Source organism: Ptychodera flava, chromosome 2, assembly GCF_041260155.1.
Source record: "Ptychodera flava strain L36383 chromosome 2, AS_Pfla_20210202, whole genome shotgun sequence".
Taxonomy (NCBI): Eukaryota; Metazoa; Hemichordata; class Enteropneusta; family Ptychoderidae; genus Ptychodera; species Ptychodera flava.
The window spans coordinates 26,561,376-26,575,079 of NC_091929.1; the positions used below are offsets into that span (position 1 = coordinate 26,561,376).

Genomic DNA, 13,704 nt, shown 5'->3' on the forward strand with positions numbered 1-13,704 from the left:
GTCGTTTCACTGTGTCACTTTGTCGTTTTCCATCTGTCACCGAATAAATCCTCTTTTCGGCGTTTTCCCTCGGGTATTAGCGGTATTATATCACCCATCGAATACCATATCATTGCATTTATTACATTAAACTACAACACTTTCAGGACAATAAAAAAAATTACGTCAGACAGACAGACAGACGTATAGCCAGAAATTCTCTGCTGGCATTCCTGTTCATCCGAAATCATTAATCTGACGTGCACGCACCTACCTGGCGTAAAAATATTATGGCTCCCGTTATCGTCCGATGGTTTTTATTCTCAGAAGCTATCTACTTACATTTTATGCTTTGGACTTTTTGCGGTCATGATTATTATTGCAGGATTCCCATTTCGACGATGTCGCACGCGGAGCAAGCGCGGGTAGCTTTTATCGGCAAATCAGAGTAGATTACGATCTTTCTCCTTACGTTTCGGTCGGAGAGTGAATTGACAAGTAAAGATGTTATGAGAAACAAATCACCTTTGATTTCACTTTAATCGCCTTGAACACATGGTGCCAATGACGTAGATAATTTCTCTGAAAGTCAAGCAAAGTCGTCAACACGCGCTGTTCGACCGTGGTGACCTTATACGCCCAACGTACTCACGTGACCATGTGGCGTCTCTGCGATTGGAGACTTAGGTCAGGGGTACTACTGATAACGATGATCACATAATTCTGACGCTGTGGGCTGTACTCGTCGGTCGCATATATCACCGTAAACAAAACTCTCTATTGCACATCGACATTACGTATACAATTGAAGGTTTGCATTCTCTGTGTGGATCTCGCCTTGTTTCCAACACATAGGCCCTAATGCTTTCCATACACACAGCGCCATTGTGCATACAGGGGGTTCACACTCAAATTTTGCAGCTGTTGTACCATATGTCTAAATTTTCATGACTGAGCATTTGAACTAATCCAATCATCCAGAGAAAAAAATTAACCGCTTTCACCACAAGGGTTAAGTGGTGGTAACTTTACGAACCGCTTAATAACGATGAGTTGGTAAAGAATACTATGTTCTACTGCAAAGACATGCGATCTTGTTGCCATGCCAACCGATTTGTTGATAGAATGCGCAGACACCGTGTGACCACATATCACACGTGTTATCAATCATCCCCTTATGTACATTTCCTTCTATCGTCAAAACTGCTCTTGTTAGTCCATTACTGAGTAGAATATATCTTGACCCAAATCAACTGAAAAACTACCTCCCTGTCTCAAGCTTGCCTTTTTCTGTACAAAATACTTGAAATAAGTAATGATGTCACAATTACACGGCAATCAATCTTTTGAACCCTCTCTTCAGCCTGGGTCTGCGTACAAACCACACCGTAGTAGTGAAACTGCTCTCTTGAAAATCGGTGAAAATCGTCAATAACATCCTGACCTCCTTGGATTCTGGTAAATTTATAAATCTTAAAGCTCTTTGAGAAAGTAAAACTTTCAACGTCTTAGATTTTCGAAAATCTAAAATTTTATTTTTACCCCGTAGTGGTAACTCAGGGATGGCGGCCATTCTGAATTTCAAATATCGCAAAATGTTGAGTAATTTGTATCGCACGTTGACCCCTGATTTTTATTGTTGATTTGATAAGAGAATGGTTGAAAGTTTCATTCAGGAAAGTTTGAGCAAAAGTTTAAGTCTTTCACTTTCGAGGCGCCATACTACCTTTAGGTATAGGCCTATTATACGTACGAATAATTTTGCTCTTCTTCGCCTCGAACTCTGTCTATGAGAGATTTGGCGCATTAAGGTGTATAATTTATTACTACTATGATCATTGTTATTATTGTTATTTGTGAATTGTTTTGTTGTTGTTTTGCTGTTTATATGTCACATTCATATCACTCAATATCAGAGCAATGTCATATAGAACGGCAAAAGATTGTTGCTTTGTGTTTTTTTCTGACAATATAAACAAATGAACGGAAAATATATTCATACACTTTTAGTTTTTTCTTCTTATAGTTAACACAGGAATAGCGGCCATTTTGAATTTTCATATATCGGTAACTTTTAGGTAATTCGTTTCTCTACTAATACTATCACATTTTACATGTTTTTATTCTTGATCTTGAAAAGGGATTGTTTTAAGTTTCGTCGAGGAATTCTTTCAATTTCGAGGTCCGTACTACCTTATAACCATAATCCTAACTACTAGCTGGGATACGCCAAGAACCATGGGTGATATGTCAAGATATATACTTTGTATGGGTGATTTTCTCCGAGTGATCGTCTTGATAGCTCCTACAGTTGCAACTGCTTCACTTTCCCCATGTACTCAAGGAGTCTGCGGTTTTAAATCACGCGCAGTCGAAGACTGTGCAATCCTTACAGATTGGAACAGACGCAGGCTAGCGCAGTATGAGCATGCGCACCCACTTTCCGTCTTCCAAGAAAATCACGACGCTTCCGTTGCCGTAAGAGTCACTCACTGGCAGCGGTATTTGACTCACTTACGAGACCTTGTTATGTAAATTGGCTCATCTTCTAGACGTTGCCTCCGGCAAGAAATCGACGTGAACAACGTTTTTTACCGAAATGTCGTGATGTTCAACAGACGGGATCACCAGCCGACCAGTCACGACTGATTCCGATAGCTCGTTGTCAAGTTCAAAATTTCCAGCCATGAATCACTACCGCTTTATTACCTTACATATATGAGAGAGAGAGAGAGAGAGAGAGAGAGAGAGAGAGAGAGAGAGAGAGAGAGAGAGAGAGAGAGAGTTAATTTCAGATAGAAGTCCGATGTTGGACACAATATCCACCATCCCTTCCTATCTCCTTGACCGTAATATTGAAGTTTGCTTTAAGGTAGTATGCGCCTCCAAAGTGAAAGACTTAAGGTAGAACGCGCCTCAGGGACAAATATTCGGACTTGAACTTTTTCAATTCTTTTCTGATCTACCACTTATTGTGGGGTTCATTTTAAAGCTCTTGATGTAAGAAAACTTTTCACCGGCTTAGTTTTTCGAAAATCGAAAATTTTATTTCTCCACAGAGGTAACACAGGGATGGCGGCCATTTTGAATTTCAAATATCCGTTAATCTTGAGTAATTTGTTTCTCTAGTTCCAAAATTTACACGGTGACCCCCGATTTTTATTCTTGATTTTGAAAGAGAATGATTGAAATTTTCATCCAGGAAAGTTTGAGCAAAAGTTTAAGTCTTTCACTTTCGAGGCGCATACTATCCTAAACTTTTGCTTAAACTAAACTTTCCTACATCAAAACTTTCAACTATTCTCTTACCAAATCAAGAATGAAAGAAGGGGTCAAAGTGCAAAATTTTGTACTAGAGAAACAAATTACCCAACATTTAGTGATATTTGAAATTCAAAATGACCGCCATCCCTGTTTTGACTTTGGGATGGGTGAGGGAGATAAACAATTTTTGATGATCGAAAAACTAAGACGATGGAACGTTTTCTTATTCCGAGAGCTTTAAAATGAGCCCCCACGGTGGTAGATCAAAAAAAAAAGAAAAAAAAGAAATAAAAAAAAGGATTTACAAAATCTGAGCGTCCCAATCTCTCTCCCCAAGGCACATTTCTACTTTAGAATGAGCACTTGCACAGATCAGAAAATTGCCGCGAACGAGGACGACTTTCAAATGGAGCCCTTGCATCAATGTACACCGCGTTTTAACTCACCAGCTTTCGCGAAATCACAAACGAGCTTGTCCATGCCGCTAGCCAAAAATGGCGACGTCATTTTTATTTGTGGTGAGCCGTGCGACCGGGTCTGTTCGTCTTCCTGTCTGTAGTAACACATTTCAACCACAAAGTATCACTCACAGAGAAACACGAAAGAAAACCCCCCTTATAGGTTACCCTTAGAAAACCTTTTATTTTGTTAAAAATAAATCGGAAATTTCTTTATAGCGAGGATAGTTTACATGCGTTTTCAATTACCACTGTAGACTCTCCAATTTAAGAGTGCTGGCTTCACTGTATAGAACTCTTGAACAACTCTTCGCTAATATTACCGTGAAAGTCTGATTACGAATAAGCCATTCAAGTCACGGTGAAGGCCAACAAATGCTGTTGATAAAACTAGAACAAGAATCTACAAAAAAGAAGGCATTTTAAATCTAAATATGGAGTGTATATAATAAGTTAATGAAGTGAATCACTGGTCTTTAGAATGTCATCTTGCCTATTGATTCAACCAATCTCTTCGGTCGCCAAATTTCTGTTGTTATTTGTATAGGCTTCGCAAACGAGCGTGTAGACTACAAATAATGCTCCTGATCGTGGCTTTCGCATGCATAGTATAACGTTTGGTGTGCTCAGATAAACCGGTACAACGTTGATAGAAGTTCGTGCGTAAGGTGCAAGAAGCAAAAAACAAACCAACCAAAGACATTGCATTCGTTAACCTTTATTTCAATGAAAAGAGCTTGTCTTTGTACCGTTGCAATCTTGTCTTTATTCCCTATAGGCCCCCTATTTGGGTTGTCAACGTAAATATATAAAGGGGAGGATGTCTCCTACATTCCAATAAAATTATCTCCATTACTGATTCATTCGTGGATGACTACCTTCCGTCATTTTGTATCCAAACGATGTATCAGGCACTCGTTTCTGTTCCCATTCCCTTGAAAGAGGTGTAATCGTCAGCGTCACTTATTCACAGTAGCTCACCGATAGCTGAAACAATCGAATTGCAACCTTTCAAACCCACGCTTGCCGCTTGTGCATCTCCACAAGGGCACACAGCAAGACCACACCTGTTCGTCATGGCTACCAGCTGTGGACTGTATTTTGTTAGATCCCTTCATGTTAGAAAGAGATTCATTTTACTTATAATCCGCATTAGGTCCTATGCCGCCCCCAAATAAAATAAAACAGCGGGAAAAGGTAAAATGCGTTGAGATTAGCGAGGTTGTAGAAGTCAATATTGTCTTCGGGCGTTCAACCTTTGTTGAGATCTACGCCCTCAGCGACGGATATGAACATGTCATGTCCCGTCCAAGTTGAAATCTCAATGTATACTAGTACTCCAATACACCAAAGGGCAAGCTAGTGATCTCATACATGATCTAGACGGTAAAAGTGGATATATTTAGACTCTGTTCTTGTACGTGACTTGTGTGCGAAACGGCTTCAGACAAAAAACTGACCTGTTGTGATGTGAATAGCGAGTCCAAAATCTTTCTTGGTCAAAAAACTACTGATGTACAATGTCTTGTCAGATAAATTTTTCAATTCTAAATGCATCGCTCTGGTCTTTATAGTGTTTTGTGTTATTCCTCACGGCTGAACTTTCCTGTATGAAATGTATAACTGTACAATCAATTATATATATATATATATATATATATATATATATATATATATATATATATATATATATATATATATATACATATCTGTGTGTGTGTGTGTGTGGTGTGTGTGGTGTGTGTGTGTGACATTACAATTTCTGATTTTCATGATTAATATTGGCTTCATTGCTGAAAAATACCTCCTTGTAGTCCCGCAGTCATTTGACTGGAAAGGTACAAAACTAGAACATATTATGTGAGAGAAATTATTGCTAACGGATTTCGAGTAAAGCAGTTTCCCACTTTACTCCATGCCGTACAAAAGAATTAAAACAACTTCAGAAGAGCCGTTCCATTTAATGTAATGAGTTGAGTATGGGAAGAACAATACAAAATGAAAATGGATTGTTCAAATTTTTTGTTGCGTGAAAAAAATACATTCGCATGACTTGAAAGTTAAAGAAGTGGGTTTTATGGGGAGGGCCCGGGGGGTATGGCATATGCAATTGACTCTGACAACCAATATAGGCCTATGCCCGATGGTGGGTAGGCCTGGGTGGGGGATCTTGCATAATGTTCTTGGTCTGAAAACCCCTCCCACGATCTGGCTACATCCCTGAAGTAATTTGTCATCAAACTGATGTTTCAGACAGACTTACCTATTTAGGTAAATGCGCCTCGAGGACATGTATTCGGACTTTCAGTTTTTTTTCAATACTTTTCTGGCCTACCGCTCGCGGGGGGCTCATTTTAAAGCGCAAATTGCATTTTGCCTACAGAGTTAACACAGGGGTGGCGGCCATTTTGAATTTGCAAATATATCGGTAATCGTCGGATGATTTGTTTCGCTAGTTCCGAACTTTGCATGGTGACCTCTGATTTTTATTTTTGAGTTGCTAAGGGAATGGTTAAAGCTGCATTCAGGAAAGTTTGAGCAAAAGATTAAATTTTTCACTCTGGTGGCGCATACGACCTTAAATAAGCAGCTTTCAGCTTTAAGGAGAAAGGTTTATACGTTTATACTCGAGGTTCACTCACTCATAAGTTCAATATATAAGTCGAATTAGGCTTCCTCGAGAAAATATTGAGATGTGGATAAGAATATTTTATTCCCTATATCAGACCTATTGAGATTCAACGTTATTTGATTGTAACTGGCTGGGGTGATAATAGCATGACCATGTCGCCAAGCACGTTATTGAGCCACTACACAACACGATCGGCCGAATCATTCCACGAGCATGTAGCAGCATATAGGGCGGAGCTATAAACCTCTTGAAAATGCCGAGTCGAAGAGTTCCGCGGCCGATGCCGCGTTCCTGAAAATACTTTGCTGCAGTGTTTGGTTGGCATTCAGACTGGATTTTAAAAAGCATAACATTCTCGCAAAAAGGTATTCTCTACTTCGTTGGCGGATGTATAGAACAAGAGAACTGCTTACCCGGGTACCCGTGTCCTTCATCGAGTGGACGAGCACAATTTTTCTTCCGCAACATTTGCTACACTGTCGCCAGAGTAAAATATTAAAAAGTAGGCCTATACTCCTGCGTAAACCTGTTCGGCAGTCCTCGAAAAAATATCAGTACAATTACATTTTAATATTTATACATCATTTTAATAGATATATGTTTGTTTGTTTTAAAAAAATATCAGTACAACTACATTTTAATATTTATACATCATTTTAATAGATATATGTTTGTTTGTTTTGTGCCCTTTTTGCTTCAAAGATAAAATCCCATATTGAGCTCAGTATTGAGCTGCATAAATCCGGTATGGTACACGGATGATCCAGCGAAATTTTGTTTCCCCGAAGTTAACTTCTATGTAAACCCTCCAACCTTTAATTTTTTTTTCGCGTCATCGAAAAGTGGGAAGGCAGGAGTCAGAGGGAGCAAAATGTTTAAAGCCGATCTATCCTTTTTATCAGGGGCACGTCACTTTCAGTCATTTTTCGCTTAGTCACTATTTGCGACATCAGTATATAGATTTGCAATATTTTAACACTTGTCGATAAGGCCCTTTTTTGATATAAGTTTACGACACCATTTTACTTTGTATAATTGATGGGGAAAAAAGCAAAAAAAAAAAAAAAAAAAAACCAAAACAAACAAAAAAAATAATCCAAAAAAGCAAAAAAACAAACAAAAGCCCTGGATAATCATAGACCCTCGTTTTTCTCGAGGGTCTATGGGATAATCGGTCGAGTGTTTCACTTTTTTGGTTAAAAATCTATAGGCCTACCATTCTTCCAGAAGGCTCCTGATATCGGTGATAGCTAAGCTTATTGTCCTAGTTTTAGTCATAGTCGTGAAATTTCGTAAATTTCGTCATCTATACTCAGATAGTCGCGCTCTCATTTTAAACTTTATCCCGGGTAAGCTTAAATCCCGATAAGAACGAGTCACAGCTAAGCGCTGTATAGAGAGCCGAACAGTTTTCATCTTTTTACCTTGTTTGCGCTAACTCGAGAATGAAAGTACGTAGGACAGTACGCGTACCGTTTTGGTTGAAGAAATTTGCAGTTCACGTCGACAGAACCCGCGGCCGCTCTCTAGACCTTGTGCAGTGCAGTGTAGCAGTTGAAAGCGTATATTGATACCGATTACGAATGAATTGTACGTGACCAGAGTATGGATGTGACAACACGCAGAAACTTTTCGATGAGAGGGAGGAAGGGGGCGGAAGGGAATATGGAACAGCGGTAAACAGGAAAACTACTTGACGATGCGATGGAGCGCGCCACACATATGCGCTTCGCTATCATTGGCTGTTTAATTAATTGATTATTCATGGTTAAGTTGCTTCAAATGCCGCACGTTGGTATCTGCATTCATTTGCATGTACGCTGGAAAGTCACTGGGAACGCAGACGATCGCAACTTCTCGGATTGATTTCCCACCCGATGCCGCACGCTGAACGCGTCAGAGCTTCGCCTCCTTCAAGATGACGAGTGCTGGAACATCTCTGCGGAGCTTTCGTATCATGTGAGCCGGGAGAACGCGTCGAATATGTCCGCTGAGATCCCCGATCGCGCTGGCGGGCCCTCCGCACCAGTGGCGGGCATTGTCAAGAAATCGAAGGTGAACCGTAAGGCCAGCGAAGTTTCTACCAAGAGTTCGACTGCCAGTTGCGTGCAGCCGGATTTCGGCAGCTCCACGTCGGACCACAGCTGTGGTCTCGAGTACAGACCCAGCGTTACAACCACTTTCACTGACCGCGATTTCCAGTCGAAATACGCCTATCACTTAGCACCAACAAAACCACACGTACGGACTAGCTGCCAAGGGAAAGTGTATAATTTTCTCGAACGACCAACTGGTTGGAAGTGTTTTATTTACCATTTTACTGTGTAAGTACCGAATTTTTTACTCCATCCTCAGTATGCAGTGAATTATTCCACATCAATTCTTTGCTGTTTTTACCACTAAACAAAGGCAATACGATCCCCCTGTTTTCTGACACTGTTTTTGCTGCGAAAGTCGTGTTAAACAAGCACTGCAATTGAACTGTGACAAGACGAGTAGCTGGACTGCTACTTTCACCTTAACCTTTGACCTCAATCCCCTTGGAACAAAATATTAAAAGCCTCTCCTCTGTGTGTCCTTATGAAAAACAAATCACAGGACCCCGGCCGGAATCGATTGATGGATGGCCTTTTGTCTTGTTAACAACAAACACGGAACTTAAAGCTGTGATTCTTGTACAGTTCGATACAATAATAAAAAAAAGCACGTTGTTCAGGGTGCACTGGACAGGCGACACTCGGTTCACAACCCGGGGCTTAAACTCAAAGCATAGAAAACCGTTCGCTCTGTCACAGAAACTTTGTTTTCGAAATGCCTGGGTGACACTGTGTGGTATGTACGGTAGCTAGATGATTCCCCAGGCTGCTTGTTGTACCCCGGTGCAGCTGTGCACCTTCTTCTAGCCCCAACGAGGGAGATAGCCCCCGAACGCCCATAAAACATGAGTCCAACGTGCATGGTTGCAAATCTCCCGTCCCGTTACTTCTACTATACGCGTTATCAGGCATGCTGCCATCATGTTATTAACACTTTACTCACTTCGTGAAAGTTAAACGGCACGGCATCGTCGACTGCCAGCTCCATGGCGCTTTCAGGGTGCCCCGTGACGTAAATTCTCAGAGATACACAGTAAAGAAAAGCTGCGACAAGGAAATATCACGTCATACCCTTCCTGTGTATACGCACACGTGTATCATAATTGATATGGTGGATGGAAATTAAATAACACATTTAATTTACACAATTTTTCAAGAAAATGGAAGAGAAAAAATCAATAAAAATGCAGTGAATTTTTTTCTCTTCTGTCATTCACTGCTTCTTAATCGCAGGGTCTGAGCATTTCCCTAATTTTACACCATTCACCGTGAAACCGAGGAGTTTCCTGAAATACACTTTGTATATTGTTGTCACATGTCAGGTCAGCAGACAGTCAATACTTTGGGCTGCAACAGCCAGTAAATGAAATTAAAGACTGCAATAACGAGGTTAATATGGCAAACAATGTTAGAAGCTAATGACTTTGTGTCTCCAGTGAATAATTAATCAGTTAATCATGATGATAAAGTATCACTTTTGAATTTTTTATTTAATTAATTAATCCAAATAATATAGAATTAGAATATTAACCCTGCACAAAGATAACTGGCATACTGTACAAAACTCAAAAATAACATTGGGGACAGATGATAAAGTGGTTAGAAACGTGTTTCATATCATATTGACAACTTTTCCAAGGGTCAAGGAGTGGCATGGCGAGTGATAATGGAGATTGGTTTGATTCTAAAGTTGCAACTATGCACGGATGACATTTTAAAATCTTATTTTTCTACAGCTACTGCGACACATAATGATGCGAAGACGAGTTTATTACGCTCGTCCCATCTCGTATTCCCACCGACTTAATTGATATTTCGAAAAAAAATATTAATAATCAATGCAGACGGGTGCAGAAATGATGTCGTGGCAAAATTAATCAATTTTCCACGTTGATAATAGTGCGCTGCCCTGTAATTGTACCTTTTATATTGGTTCGGGGGACTTTTTGACCTTTTGGGGTTATCAGCGGAGACTACATGTGTGAATAATTACAGCTGTGCAGTTGGTGTGCAGATAAAGACACAGAATTCATGCTGTACATATTATTTCTTCCCCAAGGCCACACCGAAGTTGGTCCCACCCCTGCGTTTTTTTTCGACAGTGAGCTCTTAGGTAGACTCATTAAAGGTTAAAATGGGTCAGATAATGGCCTCTATGCTACCGACACTCGGCAAATTTATAAAACTGAGAATATTCCCAGCTTTGCTGGTCTTTCCAGCAGTCTAGACAGTTTCCTAAATATCTTGTGTTGTTTTTCTGCTTTGAGAATCCTGGTGGTGAACGTGGAGACCTTGTTTTTTTTCTCACTTTAATGTCAGCTCCAGCAGTTATGTGGTGGTGCCAGCGTGGAAGAGATGAATTGATTCCGACTGTTTAGCGTAAACTTTGCGGACAGTTTTCCGTCATTGTGCAGGTCCACCCTGCAGTGTGTTCCAAACAACTGTTTCATCATAGTCAGTATCGTGACGCGACCTCTCCCCTAAGTCGTCATTACTTCTTCCAAGTTACGTAAACCCCTTTTTCACCCACACACCTCAGTTGCTCCCTAGTTGTTTTCAACAAGGCGGGTCTGTCCATTTACAAGGAGACAGGGGTGACAGGGTTCATGTAGTGACACAATACTTCTAAAATTTGGCAGTTTATTTGAACGTATGCTTCAATACAATGCAAATTGTTTAAAAAACAAACAGGAAAATTTATGGTGGTGTTATATTTACTATGAACACATCATAAAATGTATTGAAATAATATTCTATATAAAGCTCCTTGTTTTTGTGATAAAAAGTGTTAGCTTGCTTAAAAATCTGTTGCTATAAGGCAACAAAGATCATAATCTTAATGAGACATCATAACTTTTGGATATATTTTCAGGTTTTCTTCCTTGCCTTGCTAAATGATGCATGGTATACAGTATATAATATTTAATATTCTTGTTGAGAAATGTTGAAATCTAGTCTAGACTAAATTTTAAATTCAGTTGTCAACAATGATATCAGACGTGCGCTTGCGGTGATATAAGATGAATGCGAGGCATTGCGACGTGATTGTACCAGTAGATTAAAAAAACTGCAGTGTCAAGCCAGGCTTGGAACACTGGAAAATACACAAAAGTTCCAGCCAATGTGATGTGCCTTGATATCAGTTTTTCCACTCTGCTGGAGTGTTTTAAGGTTATGTTTCATTCTCGTATCCTATGATCATTATCGATGCTGCGCTATCCACCCCATAGTGGCGTTAGAATGTGCAGCATTCCATAGAAATTATTGGATTAAACCATGCGACAGGGATGGTGGGGGGTACGAAGCAGTGTGGTGTGCTCTAACGCATCAGACAGCTATTGTTGATGTTCAAACGAGATCTCGTGTGATGATGAAGAGAAATCCGATAGTAGTGTTAAGAAACGCTCATACAGTTATATATGGTATTGGATATTGTGTGTTCGTATATCATAACAATATAACTACTGTGCGAGTTTGTGAGTGTGGAATTTTAGATTGGATATCAGACAGTCTATAGAAGTGTGTGTGTGGCAAAGTGGTCATTTCAAAGTAGGATCAAATCAGAGTAAATGAAGTTATCAAAAATTGTAGAGTTCCTTTATTGTCCGTGAGATGCGTTGAAATGTATTAGTTATCAATACAGTGAATGAAATGCAGTAGCTTGACAAAATGCAAATTTTGTTCAAAATAAATTTTACATTTCATAACTTTGACTCTTAACTCAGATGATCCCTGGCAATTGTTTAATTCAATTTGATTCTTGTGATGCAATTCTTTCATCATGAATGAAGATATACACGTATTGAATTTCGATATTTTTACACAAATTACTGGATGTATCACAAAACAAATGCAGTTGACTTTACATTTTCACAGCAAAACGTGCATTCCTTACATGTAATAAATCTTGTGGAAAATGATATTGTTTGTTCAAATTGTTTTGTTAATGAAAAGTGTCAAATTCAGTGGTATATGCAAATTTTTGTTGCATCATTATTAAATAATTATGCAAATCTGATCTTTGCCAGAGTTGTTTTCTTACAAATTCTACAATTCAAACGAGTATGGGAAAATATTCTGAATACACACCTGTCAAATGTATACTACCTCTCTAAAAACTATAATACAATTGAAGTGAAAATAAGTACTCTTATCATCAGTAACATTGAATAAGCTTTATATCTTGTCATTTTGTAAATATTTTTTGAAACTTGTTAAGTGCTCCCCCAAAAAAAATATCAATCACTTCTCTTCCAGATGTTCCATTTTGTTTTTTTTGGTTGAGTCACGGAATTACAAAAGGAATACTCTGTCAGCAGCCTGATTGTCCGGAATACATTCCGCACCAGATTGTCATTCCGTACTGGAATGTTCTTGATGTAGTCAGTACCTCAACATTCCGTTACGGATTGTTCCTTCTTTTTATACAGTGTCCTCCACACATTGGGAAAACGGAGAGGTGGCAATTTACATAACAAAAGATAGTTTGCATACTCTTTCGTTGTCGTGAAAATCGCCATGTGTTCTTTCGTAAAGTTATTAACATATCAATAGATTGCTAAAAAAAAACAGGGGGGTTAATCCACCCCTCAAAATCCCCTTCTGGAGAACCCAGATATTGCTAATTGTCTTTGAAAAGAAATCAACTGTCTATTATCATGTACATCAGATCTCAAGCCCCTTTCGTGTTGTCACTGTGTATGCTTTTACCAGTACCTTTTAACAAATATTTAAACTGAAATAATCGTAGAAATGATTTATATCCAGTTACCCACTAATGGAAATTTTTCGTTTTCAAGATAATCTTTAGAGTGCATATTTCAGTGTCTTGTCAATCCTAATATCCATTAATTAATATCTATGTGTACTTAAGTGATGTATTATATTTTGGTTTTTGATGATGAAATCTTCCCAAGTTAAAGTTTTAACCATAATTCAGTTGTGTGTAATTTATGAGCCTGTAGATCCGTCACTGTTAAATCTCACGACACAGTGTATTTGTCCACAAGTTTATCATGGAACTTTACAAAAGTTTGTATTTTCTAAACACTTTTTCTTTACAATTTGTTATTTTCCATCGCTTTCATGAAAGAAAGAATCTTCAATTTAATGATGAACCAGGTAATGTTCCACCAATTTAGGAAGTCCAGTGGTTAACATTTTGAATCACTCAATCCAGAACGATTTGAGAGAGATGTTTTCACTGTCCTTGAAGACAGTTCAGCATCTTAAGGAGATGATTCCGGAAGAGAGCTTTGATCCTGAAAGCCAAGTT

At 39.0% G+C, this 13,704-nt stretch overlaps 1 protein-coding gene across 2 annotated transcripts in view; it reads left to right on the top strand.

Moving 5' to 3' along the window:
• Positions 1 to 8,093: 8,093 nt before the first annotated feature.
• The window catches only part of LOC139118017 (potassium voltage-gated channel subfamily KQT member 1-like), a 134,234-nt gene continuing 128,623 nt past the window's right edge, over positions 8,094 to 13,704 (top strand). The window contains exon 1 of one of the 2 annotated variants that reach the window (XM_070681334.1): positions 8,094 to 8,657. In XM_070681334.1, the coding sequence (XP_070537435.1) occupies positions 8,317 to 8,657 (341 nt within the window). In that variant the 5' untranslated portion in view covers positions 8,094 to 8,316. The remainder of the gene's footprint in view (positions 8,658 to 13,704) is intronic. The other variant, XM_070681335.1, reaches the window with a different exon arrangement.